Below are 14,121 nucleotides of genomic sequence, written 5' to 3' on the forward strand. Positions count from 1 at the left end.
GCTGCAGTGACCTGAATACCCTGGAGCTGGATTTGCAGAAGACCTCTTTGTGCTGCCTCCAGGTGTCCACTGCAAACTCCCACTGAAACACCTGGGGACAGAGCCTGGATTGAAAACTGCCTCCTCAGGCTTGGGATGAATAAACTCTGTTTTACAGAGGGGAAATTCAAGCCAAGGGGAGTGCCTGTCACACTGCCACACATGGCTGATACCACTCCACAAATTAAGGGCAGGGCCAGGAACAAAATCAGGATTCCAAGACTGGACAGTTAGTCAGATGCTCATGCTTCCTACCACCACAGCACAGCACCAAACTGCTTAGCTTCCTTTTAGGATCTTTGATGCTTCCCTTTGATTTCTCCTTTCCTCTCACTGCAATTCCACATAGTTAATTCCTATCATTCCGGTCACCACCTCTTTTTCACCTCTGAGTTTTCATTCTGGCACTTCACTCCTGACAAAATTAGCAGCTTCATGAAAACTAACCTCTCTCCTGACCTTCTTCTCATTTTAAAAAATTGTACGCTGGTGCTTGTAAGAGTTTTCCTGCAGCACCTCAACAAATTGTACACCTCAGGAGTCCTCTTTCAGAAACCCACCCTCAGGACAAGGCTCTGCCTGCAGATTGAATTTTCCATGCCTCCTGAGTTGTATCCATCAGAAAGCAGCAATGGAAAAGCAATTGCAAGCTGGGATTTCTCCAGCTGCATCTTCTACCCTGCCAGAGCACCTTTGTATTTCACTGCACCAAGGACAACCACAATACTGCTGCATTCAGCATATCCACAGGGCCATCTTGCAAGAGAAATGCAGAGCCCAAACACTCAGGTCTCTGCAGAGGGCCTGGAGGAGACAAATAGATGGTGACACAGATTAACCCTAAAAAGCCTTTGTTGTCTGGTTAACCAGTTACCAGGACCCAGGGCAGAGCCTGGCACCTAGATAATGTGTGGGTGTGTGGGTGGGGGGTGGAGCAGCAGACCAAGGGTCTGGGATGGAAGCTGGTCAATGAGTTATTAGTTAGTTAACTTAAGACTTTCCTGCATCTTTGTTTCATTCTCTTTTGATGTTTTGTGTTCAGGTCTGTAGGGTCTTTAAGGGGAAAAAATTCTGCTTTTACTGCTTACTGGGTATTGCTGAAACATTGTCCATAACTCAAGTTTTTGCAGACACACCTGTAACTTTTGGGTTTAGCAGAACGTGTACTTTTCAACGCAGGATGGCAGGCCCAAAGGAGGTATGTGCTGTGCACCAGTGAGAAGAACCAGCTGCTAACACACTCCCTGTGTGAAGGAGACAGTGGCTGAGGAGGGCTGGATTGCCAGCACCTTCCCCTAACTGCAGGCAATGGCCGGATGCATTATCCCCTCATCTCCTGGGAAAAAACTGTGGGTGGCTGTTTCCTGTTGTGCTCTGAAACACGGGATACAACCCTAAAAGTGTTAGCTGCACACATAAAGGGGAGAAAAGCCTGTCAGAAAACAGGACCTTGAGTGTTAACACAAGAGAGTTAGCTTCCTCTGCGCTTAGAGAGTGGCTGAACAATGGGGCTTTGTAATGGCTGGGGACCGTGGGCCACAATAACAGTAATTTTCTGCTTGGAGTACACCCAGCACATTGTGGGCACTACAGAGAATAGATAATGAACAACAATAGGAGCAAATAGGAAGAAATGTTAACAGTTTGACAATGTCCTAGCAAAAATATTTGCCTCTGGAAACACAGAAGAAACTAATTGTTTAATAAATTGTAGAAAGATTTAGAGTCCTCATCAGCAGATGGGTTTGTGTAAGAGAGGAAGGCCTTGAACATGCATGCGCAGACAGCTACATCCAGAAGTAACTTCCTTGAATTCTGCATGTTCATAGGACCAAGAACTAAATAAACATTATTTGGACCTGCCCTATTTCTGCTGTGTAGGAGCTTTGCTTTAATTTTAACAGGGCTATACTAGATCTTCAAAACTTTTCTATTTAGAAAAGCCTCGTCACTTAGGTAAATTTATAACTACGTTTTTAGACATATGTATGAGGTACTACAGACATTACTTTTATGAATACAGCACTGGACTTGCTATTCAAAACCTGAATTTTTGTCTCTGGGACTTGCCATATCTGGTGCAATGTTAGCTGAGTGACTTAAGCTTGCTCTTTCTCAGCTCTAGAACATGTGTGTGTGACCCAAGTGTGTGATGGCAATATGACCCCCATAAATAGGCTGTGTGGATTCATTAGCTGATGATCCCTGAGGAACACTTTTCAGCTAAACATAATTGCTGGGAAATGAGAGAGTTCTGAGGTCGTTACTTCTTCATCTTATTAATGGTTAAAAAAATAATAATCTGTATTAAAATGAAAAACTTCAAAAGCTTGTTTATGCTAATTCTTTTTTTCAATGTATGGCTTGACAAGATTTTTTAAAGTGTAATAGCTTTGTGAATTAAATTTATCCCAGGATAAAATATCCATAGAAGATATATTCTATAATAGCTAACTGCGCTGTGTAGACAAGCCTTTAAGGCAACAACTCCAAATGGTTTTAAATTAAGTTATAAATCTTACTAGTGCAACGTTCTGCATTCTTGGCATAGCAGTAACCACAATGTCCTGAACAAAAACACACTCCAGGAGCAGTAGGTTACAGCTGGATTTCGATCTGTCCTTTAATGAACATGAGCTACTACAACTACAGTACATAAAAGATTGCTTGTATCTCTGCTGAGCAATAGGCTACCACTTGGAACAAATTATTTTTGTGCCATGCCTCTCCTGGAACTGATGATCACGTAATTAAAAGTGCATTAAAGCATGACTAAAAATTCAAATGCAGAAGCATCTCAACATGAAGAAGAGGGGAAGAGCTGATTGCTTTGATTATCCCTGTTTCAGTTACCTGGAGGAACAGAGGAAATGTCACATGAGCCTGGAGACTTCCAAATGGCAACTGGTCATGCACAGGCTAGGAATTACTTGTTTTCAATGAGCTTTTAAAGAGCAAAGAATTTCAAAAATAAAATTCATAAACCCAATGTGGATGAGCAGACCTTAGTGGCCACTGGTGATCACCTTCTTGACTTTTTCTAGTATCTAATGTGATGCTAATAAAAGCAAGCAGAAGTAATGGCCTCTTTAGCTCTAACAAGACCCATCTACTCCCAAGAGGGAAAGACTTCCCTGCTACAAATTTATATCAGCTTCATCTCTCACAAAGAACTTAATCGCCCCAGCTCTCTTCTTTTCAAGGAAAAGCTGTCATTTGACATCACATTTCCACTCCTGAATCCGATGTGGATTATTTTCAATAGCCCGGGATACAGCCCTGCATAGGAAGTGGGAACTGCTGTTAGAACACAAAGCATTGTTTCCACTGCTGAGAGCTCCAGCCAGTGCTGGCAGCCTTGAGGCACCTCCTGGCATTAAGGAGCTCGACTTTCCCTCCCCAGAGAGCAAATCTGAGGCCCTTGCCCAGTCCCTGGCACCCAGTCTCTCACCTTTAATTTGAACAGTGGCAGTCCGAGATGAAGACAATCCCTTTACGTTGTGAGCTTCGCAGGAGAAAACTGTGCTTTGATTAATACCTGGAGAGCAGCCAAGAAAAGGGAAGGAAACACAAATAGCTATATAATCCAGCTTCAACCTTCAGCAGAATTTCAGTTATTTGTGACATCCAGCTCCAGGCAGTTGGAGGGGTGAGCTGGGTGCCAATCAAAGGCATGCAGATTTCAATGTAACTAATGTGCTAAACACATTTTTAATGGAGGGAGTGTGGCAATGCAGAAAAGCTTTCATGGAAGTATCTGAAAGCACTGAAAAGGAAGGAAGAATCTGTCAGGACAGCAGCTCATAGTGCTCAGGTAGTAGATGTCTGCTTCTCACATTCTGGTGAGCATCTTTGGAGCAAGGATTGTGCTGAACTGTGAGCTCACACAAAGCCCAATGCTTTGGGTCTCAGCCTACACTTGAGCAACATTCATCTTCCAACTGGGCTATTAGCCCAGGCAAACCTTCAGTCAGATGCTGCCTATTTCTAGTCAATGCCCACCTGTCCCCCACCTTGCATCAGACTTCTGAAGACACACAAAGGAAGCAGGAGTTAAATGCTACTGCCTCAGCACTGAAACACTTTCCAGGGGTGATACAAGTCAGAATGTCTTCTGTGAGCATCCATCCATCCATCCATCCATCCATCCATCCATCCATCCATCCATCCCATGGCATCATGGCACGATGTCTGGCTGTCCCAGGACACACACAGATATTGCAAATATATCAGAATTGAGATAGATTTGCAAGGCTGCCTGGAGAACTGTGTCCACCAGCTATTGTCACGTGGCTTGGCCCCCAGTTGCCCGAAAAGACTCTGAGAAAAGTTAAAGATTGGCTCATTGTGGGCATACAATTTAGGAAGGAAAATAATTTCAGAGCTGCACAGAGCAGCTTGCACAGTGTGTCTGACCATTGACTCATCTCCCAAGCCTGAGACTAACAGCATTGCAAAGCAGGTGAAATGGGAGAGAGCAGGGAGTGCTATTCTCATCCCTGTCAACCAGAGGAAGAGGCTGCCAAGAGGCTGAAGGCCAGACAGCACAGCAGAGCAGCACCTGAGGTGGTAGGCCTGTCCCAAGACAGAACCTAACACAGCCCTGCCCTGAGGAAAATACAAAATATACCACAAACCAGGAACTGCATGTTCCCTAACACCATGCCAGCACTGCTTTCCAAATACAACATTGCTGAACCTTCTAAATGCTTGCTTTCTAGCCAAGTATTTTGTTACTATTTTCTTCAGACTGCAATGCTTGTTTTCTTACCAACTGCCTCTTTTGACATGCTTTGGTAATCCAACCATACAGATTGTGTTCTGCTAATGTTTCAAGTTGCAAAGACAAGATATGCCCAAGGGACACCCCAAAGTGCAATGAAAGAGGGTGTGCCCAAGGGGCATCCCAAAGAACACTGGAAGCAAATAAGAGTGCAGAAGACACTTAATAAATAAAATAGCAATTCGTTTGGAGAATCACTAGGAGTAGATGTCTTTTTCAGGCTTCCAAGCCACTGTCCCCCAACAACAGATATTTTGTGAGGCACTGTGGGATGAGTTAGTGGAGGAGGGGTGAGTTATTTTTTTATTGTCTTTCTCCTCTTGACTATCTGTCTTTTCAGTTTCCATTTCAACAGGCAGATTATATCACAAGGGAGCAGTTTTCATTTCCAACTTAGAAACAGCGTTGGTGGCTACCTAAGAGAGGGAGCAGATGATTAAAACCATTTCAAATCACAAATCATGTTTTGATTTGTGAATAAAAAAGGTTCTAAGGAAAGCCTGAATAGGACTGGACAGCTCAAAGGATGGTCAAAGACATACAAAAACTCTCCCTGGATGTAACTGTATTAACACTGATAAAGAGGCCCCAGAGACAACTCTTAGTTTAAAACCTTTTCTTTCTAAATAACTAGTTAAACTTTGGGTCAGGGGAGTTGATAATAATAAAACAGCAGGCTGTTTGACAACTAACTACAATGAAGTTACTTTTAAGAGGTAACTGCAAGAGGTAGCTGCAGTCAGTTCTAGGTAGAGAAACATCACCTTTTTCTGGAAGTGGTCTGAAAAGAGGCCCTAACACCTACTGGCTCCTGAGTTTTTCTGCTGACTCTGCTGAGGAAAGCTCTGCTCTGGGGCAAACCTTGGTCTTGAAGTGTATCAACCAGCCCATTTCAGCACTGATACAATCACTCTTGAAGTACCAATTACATGAGGCAGTCAGATTTTAATGATAAAAGCATCCAGCAAGCCTGCAAGAACAGAGATCGGGATGGGTAAGAGAGGGGAAAGCAGGGCTATGCACAGAAGGAGGGGATGGCATTTGCTACATGCAAATGCTTGGAGAGTTCCAAGAGAAATGGCACCAACAGAGTCACTTCATATAACCATGAACACCCTCCACGAGGTGGAACAAGAGGCACCCAATGCATCATCTGTTCAACAGCATCTTCAGCAAGAGTGCCAGGCCCACCCAAACTCTGTAAGAGCCTGTGTGCCTCAAGCCAGCAGCAAAAACACTGGGCAACCACCACTCCTCAAGATAATCCTTGTGTGTGATCATGTGTGATCACGACCACTCAGCCTTTAATGCAGAGCTAAACATCATTCCCACAATATGTGGCTACCCAACGCACAGGGCACGATCAGAAGAGAGCTGTTCTCCTCTTCTGATGCTTCAAGTGACCCCCTGCAGTGGCAGCAGCCTTACCTGACACATTTAAGATGGAGGGGGAGACGTCTGGAAGCCCCACTCTCGAGTCTCCCATCCACCAGACAATTGTCACTGGCTCAGGGGGACCAACAGCAGCACAGGCCATATGAAATGGAGCATTAGGGGACACAGACACATCCTCAGGTTCCACAGTAAAGTAGGGCACACCTGGAAAAGCAACAGACAAGTGACAATAACTGGAGCAACCGCCTCTTGTTTATTTTCATTAACACCAGTGCCCAGCACTGGACATCCATCTGTCCTGCTGCTAGGCTGAATCCGACGCCCTCCAAGGCCTCTACAAAAACCAAGGGTCAGATATGCTTCATCACCTCAGGGCAGGAACACCTAAGTACTACTACTCCTGGAAGTCAGAGAGAAAGAGTGCTTGCTTCCCACAATGCCTTTGAAAAACCGCTTTCAATTCAAGACCCCCCTATGAAACAGCTTTTAGTGGTAGTATTTTCTCAATTTTTCAGCTGGAGAGAATGGAGTTTAAAGAGGCAACAGTCAATAACTTAAGCGGTGGCAGACACCACTTTAAAAGACAGCTAATCCAGCTGCAGATACCTCTTGCCATGCATTAAAAACTGAAGCTTGAGAAAGCGTTGAACTGCCGGCTTTAACAAAGCCATGAATGAGGAAAGAACCCTCGCGGTGAGAGACTGGAGCATTTACAATGCTCTCTCTGGAGCTTAATTGAATGGAGATGCCTTCCAGCACACTGTGACACCACGACAACCAGGCTGCCTCGGAGCCAGGGGTAATTTGTTTCAGAGCTGAAGGCTATCCACGGACACAGCTCTCTCAGCAATTACCTGCTCCCCACCATGGAAAGACTCCTGGTTGGTACAACAGGTATCAGGCCAGGCCCACGGGGAGCAGAATGCAGCTGCAATGCTACCTACCTTAGGTCATCTCTAAATGGCAATAGCTGAGTGTAATTCCACACATCAAGAGATGTGGTTCTTCTTATGGGCAATGCCAAAGCTCTTGTGGTTTCATTGCTCCAAACCAGTAGCACAAATTTCAGCAGCCATCAGCAGCAGTGCTGACCCTGCAGGACAGCCAGTCACTTCTGGTGATTGTTGGAAGAGCTGAAGGCCCAGAGAAATGGTCAGTTCCCTTCTATACAGAAATCTTTGTGTGTCGAACACTGCTGCTACCAACACCACTTACCCCAACCAAAATCAGGCATTCTCAGCTGGAAAAAGTGTGTTCTGGAAGCTGCTGATCTGTTGCCTCACAGAAACAGATGAGCTGACAACATTGTGCATTCACATGCTGAAATTATACTGTCTGTCCCTGGCCAAAGATGACAGGCCCAAGCACCTCCACCAGCAGGCAATTAATACAGGTGCCTAATAGGGATTTAGAAGCCTGACATTTTCTGCAAGCTACAGACAAAAGTGCTTTCCTCAGTCTTTCACTGACTGGCCAGTCACAGTTTCATCTTTCAGGTAGCAGCTCCTTTGTGCCTTCCTTGCCTCCTTCCCTTAGAGTAGTAAGTAAATGAACAGATTAAAACAGGTCTAAACCCAAGTCTCCTGAGGAATGAGAGTGCCTATCTGTGCAAAGGCTAATATTCAGGACACGTATATCCATTGTCATGGCATACTGCTTGTTTTTGCTGACATATTTCACTTCATTTTTTTATTGCATTCATACATAAACAATAAAAATGAGTAAGCTTTTGAGATACCAGCTGTGACACCTCTGCCTGCTTTGCCTTCCTTCTCCAAGGAGGATTAAAGGGGAAAATAATCACCATTTCTCTACCTGTGAGCAGGATCCCTGCCTCCTGTCCATTTGTCATGACACCCAAGGTAAACTTTCAGGAAGATCCTGCCCAGCTCAGCAGGTTTTCTCACTTTGGGAGCAGCTAAACAGAGCAGACAAGACCACAATTAAAAACTTTCATAGCTGAAGCAGTGCAGCTGACTCATCCAGCTGAGGAACTCGTACTGCCCCCGTCTGTATGTTACCTGGGCAGCTCGCTGCCTGTGACACATTTAGCCTCCCAGTTCCTGGTACAAGAGGTGAGTGCCAGCACATCCTTTTCACAGACACCCCACGGAGGCACTGAGCAGCCAGCAGTCAGGAAATCAGCAGGAAATCAAGGAAATCATCCCACCTATTCCCCTCTTCCAATGCAGTATCCAACCTTTAAGGCTGATTTTTATGTGCAGTTTTGAGACAGAATTGATTGATTCAGGAGAATGTGCCCACACAGGTGTGGCTTGGTCTCTGACTGTAGCCACAATGGGGGCTAGCAGCCCCAGGAACAGCCACATAGTCAAAGGTGTATTTTGAGACAGAAAGCTCTGTAAGAAACCCAATCCATTTTTTAACACTCCACAGTGTGCCTCTGAGATCACCTCTCCAGCCATCAAACACCATCATGTTCTCAACAAGGCCAGAGACTAGTTTCTAAACCAGGAAACAGGTTCAAAAAAGTTTTGGTTTTGTAAATTCAAAGAAGTGTTTCATAAGATCAAACATTTTTATTACAAAGACAGTTCAAATACCATTGCTAGAAAATCTGGCAGATACAGACTACCTAAGCAGATATTATTACACAGCATAGAAATGCAGTCAAGTTCACTTTAAGTTAGATCACCAATAGTCCACATTTGTTTGTGTGCCACACTGAGGCATGTCAGCACCTAGTGAAGGCTGCAAATCACCAGAGTAAAGATCCTCTTTCAATCAGAGGACAGTTGTTATTGATTGAGCAGCCACTGCTACACAAAGCTGGCACCTCCAGAGAAGAAATACACAGAGATAACAGCGAAGGTGGGTCTGAAAACCCAGGTGCTTTCTTATGCTAAGAGCTGACACATTTTTTAAACTCCACCCCTTATCACTACTTGTTAATTTTTAATTATATCCACCAACTCCCTTTACACATGATTACATGCCCAGTTCAAGTTTAACTACCTTGTGCTGTACTTGTTCTTCTCATAAAGGCAAATGGTTGCATTTTTTTCACTTCAGCTGTAAGCTTTGGACTTCATTCTCAACATACTCCACCTTACCTAACTGCAGCTGGTTTTTTGTGACTTAGATACTTTTTGCCTGTGCAGTCCAGAAGGCCAGCATGTTTACTTCAGCTTGGCACGCTGAGCTACCCAGTCACTCCTAATGCACCCACCATGCAAATGCAGCCACCTCTGGAGCAGACCGTGGTAATTGGATAGAAATAGAAACTCCACACAAGAGAGTGTTTCAAGCTGTAAAATTTAGGTGGACAAAAGCCTGGGATTTATGGAAGGTTGAATGTGTTACTCCTCTTGTGAGAGCTGCTATGAATGTTCCCATGCTCTGAGTGAGCAAGACCTTTGCTGTAAAACACCCCAACCACATCACCTCCCACAACACCCTCCCTGCTCCCCCCTGTCTAGGACTCTCAATTCAGCTCTGCCCCAAAATGCTACCAAACACATCCAAAAAACTACTTCTTGCTGAAAATGCATTATTCCTGTCAACTTCCTCACCAAAAATTAAGCCATCCTATGACTACTAGCTCCTAACAGAGGATCTAACAGAATCATGGCTCAAGGGAAATGAAACTAGAGAAAGTAAGAAGACACCAATCCACACTGCCTTGGGTGATATTTAGCAGCCATGTAGAAGCCATTCCTATCAGACAACCCTGGACACAAAAGTGCCACACAGAGCAGCCACAGCTATGCAGTGCTGAGTACAGCACTTCTCACAGAACTCACAACTGTGTTAAAACTGTAGCTTGCCCACAAAGACCTGCTCGGCTGACACACAGAAGCAGACTGTGACCCTGCTTAGAGAAGTGGGTTGGACCAGATGAGCCCCATGGATCCCACTCAACTTGAACTATTCACCATTCTATGAATTATTTAGAGATGACCGCAACAATAGATTTAAAAGCTGGAAAGAAATGTGCTTGCACAAAAAGATCTTGTTTCCTAACACGCCAAAATAAAACCAGAAGGCAATGAACGGACAGCTCTGCCCTTTGAAGCAGTTCTCCTAGCTCTTACTCCTGCTCTGTAGTGATTTCCCTGCAGTCAGCAGCAATGGTTCAGAGCCAAGAAGCCTGTCACTGGAGCAATCTGCTCTCACCACTTCGACCTGGAGCATATTGGTGGGTCAGCCGTGAAAGGAAACCAGCACTACTACTCCTCCTTACCTTCCACTATGAGCCACACTTGTTGTGATTCTTCCTTCTTCCCCCCGTTCTCAACCTGGCACCAGTACTTCCCAGAATCTGTCCGCTCGACGGATTTCAAGCTGAAAAAAGTCAAAAGCCATATCGATATTTTATGTGGATAAAGCATGTTTTTGCCCCAAAGGACCCTCCAGTGTTTTGCAAACCAGATGCATGGAAAACACCCACTGAGACACAGCCAGCTCTGGGGAGGAGATCAACAGCCAGCCAGCACAAAGCACATGGCAAAACAGCAGAGATGGGAGGCTCCTCTCTAAAGTGGGTGGAGAAAGTCCTTGCAGAGCAGACAGTCTTCCTCCAAAACATTCTCGCAGAAAACCAGTCATCTGTGTCCTCTGAGGATAGGAAGAGGTCATCTCCATCCTGAATCATGACTCTAGCTAGCCTTCAAGTGCAACAGCTTGGCCTACAACATCTGAGCTAGCAGGAAACTCTGCACTGCAAACCTCTGGTGAGCTGGACTGCTTTGCCTCAGGCAACAGGACTGGCCCAGCCTGTACAGGAACAGATGGGGCAGAAAAGGGTCCCCCTGCCTCAGCTGCGCTCAGCCCTATCCCGATTCCAGAGCGGCTCACGCTGCAAAACTCCTTGGGCCTCCCAGTTTGTGATTTCAAGGGGTTATGCTGGTGAATGGTGAGCAGGGGCAGAATTTGGTAACAAAGCAGCGAGGTCTCAGCTGCCAAAGGCCACAGTGTGGCTCGGAGAGCCCATCAGGGCACCAGAGCTGCCTGCTCCCCACAGGCCGTGCAGCCTCGCGCCTGCTGCCATGCAGGCATCCCCCACACAGCTGATGCCCACCTTTCTAAGGCTAGCAGTCCTCCAGGAGAAGGGCAAGGATGTCTCAGGAAGGAAGACAGAAAGGGGGGAGAGTTTGCTGAAATGCACACAATGGACCCACTACAGCCCGATTTTCAGAGCTGGACCTTCAAATGGCATCAGCTGTCCTGCCCATGTTCTGAAACACAGTGATCACAGCAGAGTCACAGGTGGGTGGTAGAAATGATCTCTTTGGAAGAAGAAAGGAAGAAGGAGAGAGAGGTTCAGATGCATCCAGATTTAGCACCCTAACTTATCTCTGGTGCTGCAGAGAGAGTTCTCAGCAGAGTAAAACAAGAGGCAAGAAAGGAGATCAGAATGAGATTGTGAAGGACAGAGTTACCTCGTGGAACTGGGGGGAAGTAAACAGTATAGTTTCAAGACAAACTGTTTCCACAACATAATGTTATGCAATAGTTTTACTGTGCACAGATGTTTTTCCTACCAAAATGTTTTTTACAGACAAGCTTTAACACAAAGACTTGTAGTTGCTGGAATTGGAGACCCTGTGCAGTGTCAATCCAAGAAATGTAACAGGAGACGAAGCCAGAGCTCGGGGAAGAGTGATTCTCAGTCAGCCAACAGTTTTGAGCTCTCGTGGTGTGGTGTTGGTATATTTGTCTGTACAAGCTCTTTAAATGCATAAAAAAAGACAGAGCAGAACCTTGGGTCTTGTTTATCTCAGTACATCCCTCTTCTGCTCAAATAAAAGTATAGAGATCTGCTTTGCACAAGAGTTTCATGCCTCTGAATGGGTCAGGACCGATATCACGTAGTGTAAATGTATTAGGAATAAATTAGGATTCATTGCAAAATGAATCAGTGATGGTTCAGAGGACAAACATTCCTCCCCAAAGAAAGGAAGGGGATGTAGTCCTAGGAGTATCATTTCAATCAACAATCCTCACCCTTTAGGCAAATTGACAGCTCAAGAGAGAGAGTAAGAGAACAGGATGAGTGCGAGAGAAAACCTATTTATACTGCTGCATGGCAGAACAAGATGAACAAACAAAGCAAGACCATCCTTTCACCTCAAAGTCACGTCTCAAGCATCACAAGCATTAGCAAAGCACCTGTCCCCACAGTAGTCAGAAAACCAATATGGTTCTAGTGGATAAAATCTCAGCACTCAGTGGCTTCAGTTCTGCTCTCAGTTATGCCCTTGCCACACAGTGAACTGCAGACCTAAGGACTTTGCCCCACTGAGGGCACTGCAGTTGCAGAGATATAGCTGACAGCAGAAAACTGTGCAATAGTTTCCATGATATTCTTCCTTGTCTGCATCTGTTGTACCTGAGGAAGCCGATCCAGTGTTCTTCATCTACTGGAATGTACACCTGGTCTACGCTTTGCACCACTGCTCCGTCCTTGATCCACAACATCTCGGGATCTTCCATTCCCTCGAGGCTGCAATTTAGTTTCACGGGTTGACCCTGGGACACCTTTAATTTGATTGGAGGTCCTGTAAATTTCATACCTAAAAAAAAAATACTACTCCGCCCCACCCCCAGAAGAAGGGGGGTTGGAGTACAGCAAATTACTCTAGGTTGGTGGTCTGGAATTACGCACCCTACCAGCACACGCTGCAGAGGACTGTGTTAGTCTCAGCACTGCTCTACTACATCTGCTAAGCAAATGCAAGCACTGAAAGCACAGTTGCTGGAGAAAAGTGGTGGTTCAGCATGTACATGGGGATTTTTTCAACTCGTGTAACAGCAGGGTGATGTTCTGCAGAGCAGTGCCCAAGCAGAGACGCACAGAAATGCCGGGAGCTTCGCCGTGTCAGTGTTCCAGCAGTGCTAACTGCATCCCTTCAACATGCTGCCACACCTCCCTCTTTTCCCCAGGCCTGGATTTAAGCTATGCTGTTCTTGTGCTGCTAAGAAAACATCGTGCTTGCTCCCTTGTACGCATTTGCAAAGAGCGTGGATATGAGAAAGAATCAATTATGTTTTGTTATTCAGCATACACTGTTCTCCTGCCTTACAGAGAGCTTCTCTACAATTTGCAAAACCCACGAAAACAACGCCTATTCCACACCATACCTCACTGAGGAGCAGAACTGTTTAGAGAACAGATATTTCTGTTGCGTGACGCGGGTGTGTGCGGAATGAGCCGCCTGGAGGACCCTTCAGCCCAGCCAAAGGACCCCACTGTACCCAGAGCTACACCACTGGCACCCCAAAGCAGCAGGGCCAGAGCTGGTGAAGCTGCTCAGGTTTATGGACACAGAAGTGATCAGAATTTGCCCTGGAGCGCTGTTACGTGTGTGGGTGGACCAGGAGTGTTTCCCTCAAGCAGAAGTGAATGTATGGAATTTGTTAGCATGAGAAGACATGGAAGCCAACTATCTAAGCACATTTAAGAAAGACAGGCATATAAAGGAGGAACCAGAAGATCAAAGGAGACCGTGGGAAAGCAGGAAGGTAGAAAATAAATGTAAAGTTAGTTTTGTTAGGGAGAGTGGCTATTTCCTATGCAGTGGCACAGGACTGACAGACCAGAACAGGTCTAGCCTAGTCCAGTATTATGCCCTGGCAGTGGACTCCACGTCCTTCAGAAAAAAATTACTCCATCACTCTTGCCTGGCCACGTATCACAGTACATTACAACTTCACGCAGTTCACCGGTTGGTCAGCTTCTCGCAGGATGCCTTGCTACCCACAGAGCCAGTCAGAAAGTGCTGCTTAGTGAGCAGCCCTGTTGCTCTCAAACTCTGTTACAGCCTTTCCAGCAATCCAACACAGATTTCAGATCTGCCACTTCCCTCCTTGCTAAAACGCCACCCTCCCACAGCCACGAGGGCACCACCTCACAGGGCAGAGGAGCAGCAGAGGAGCTCACA

The 14,121-nt window shown here is 45.7% G+C and overlaps 1 protein-coding gene across 5 annotated transcripts in view; it reads right to left on the reverse strand.

Annotated features, from left to right (window-relative positions):
- Positions 1-14,121, reverse strand: part of TYRO3 (TYRO3 protein tyrosine kinase) — a 42,019-nt gene that overhangs the window by 25,395 nt on the left and 2,503 nt on the right. Inside the window, exons 2-5 of one of the 5 annotated variants that reach the window (XM_074543007.1) lie at positions 12,570-12,753; positions 10,422-10,522; positions 6,251-6,421; positions 3,491-3,577 (exon numbers count right to left, since the gene is read on the reverse strand). In XM_074543007.1, the coding sequence (XP_074399108.1) occupies positions 3,491-3,577; positions 6,251-6,421; positions 10,422-10,522; positions 12,570-12,753 (543 nt within the window). Of the gene's footprint in view, positions 1-3,490; positions 3,578-6,250; positions 6,422-8,032; positions 8,085-10,421; positions 10,523-11,258; positions 11,404-12,569; positions 12,754-14,121 lie in introns of those variants that run through there. The other 4 variants (XM_074543011.1, XM_074543010.1, XM_074543009.1 and 1 more) reach the window with 4 other exon arrangements.

Source organism: Zonotrichia albicollis, chromosome 6 (genome assembly GCF_047830755.1).
Source record: "Zonotrichia albicollis isolate bZonAlb1 chromosome 6, bZonAlb1.hap1, whole genome shotgun sequence".
NCBI lineage: Eukaryota > Metazoa > Chordata > Aves > Passeriformes > Passerellidae > Zonotrichia > Zonotrichia albicollis.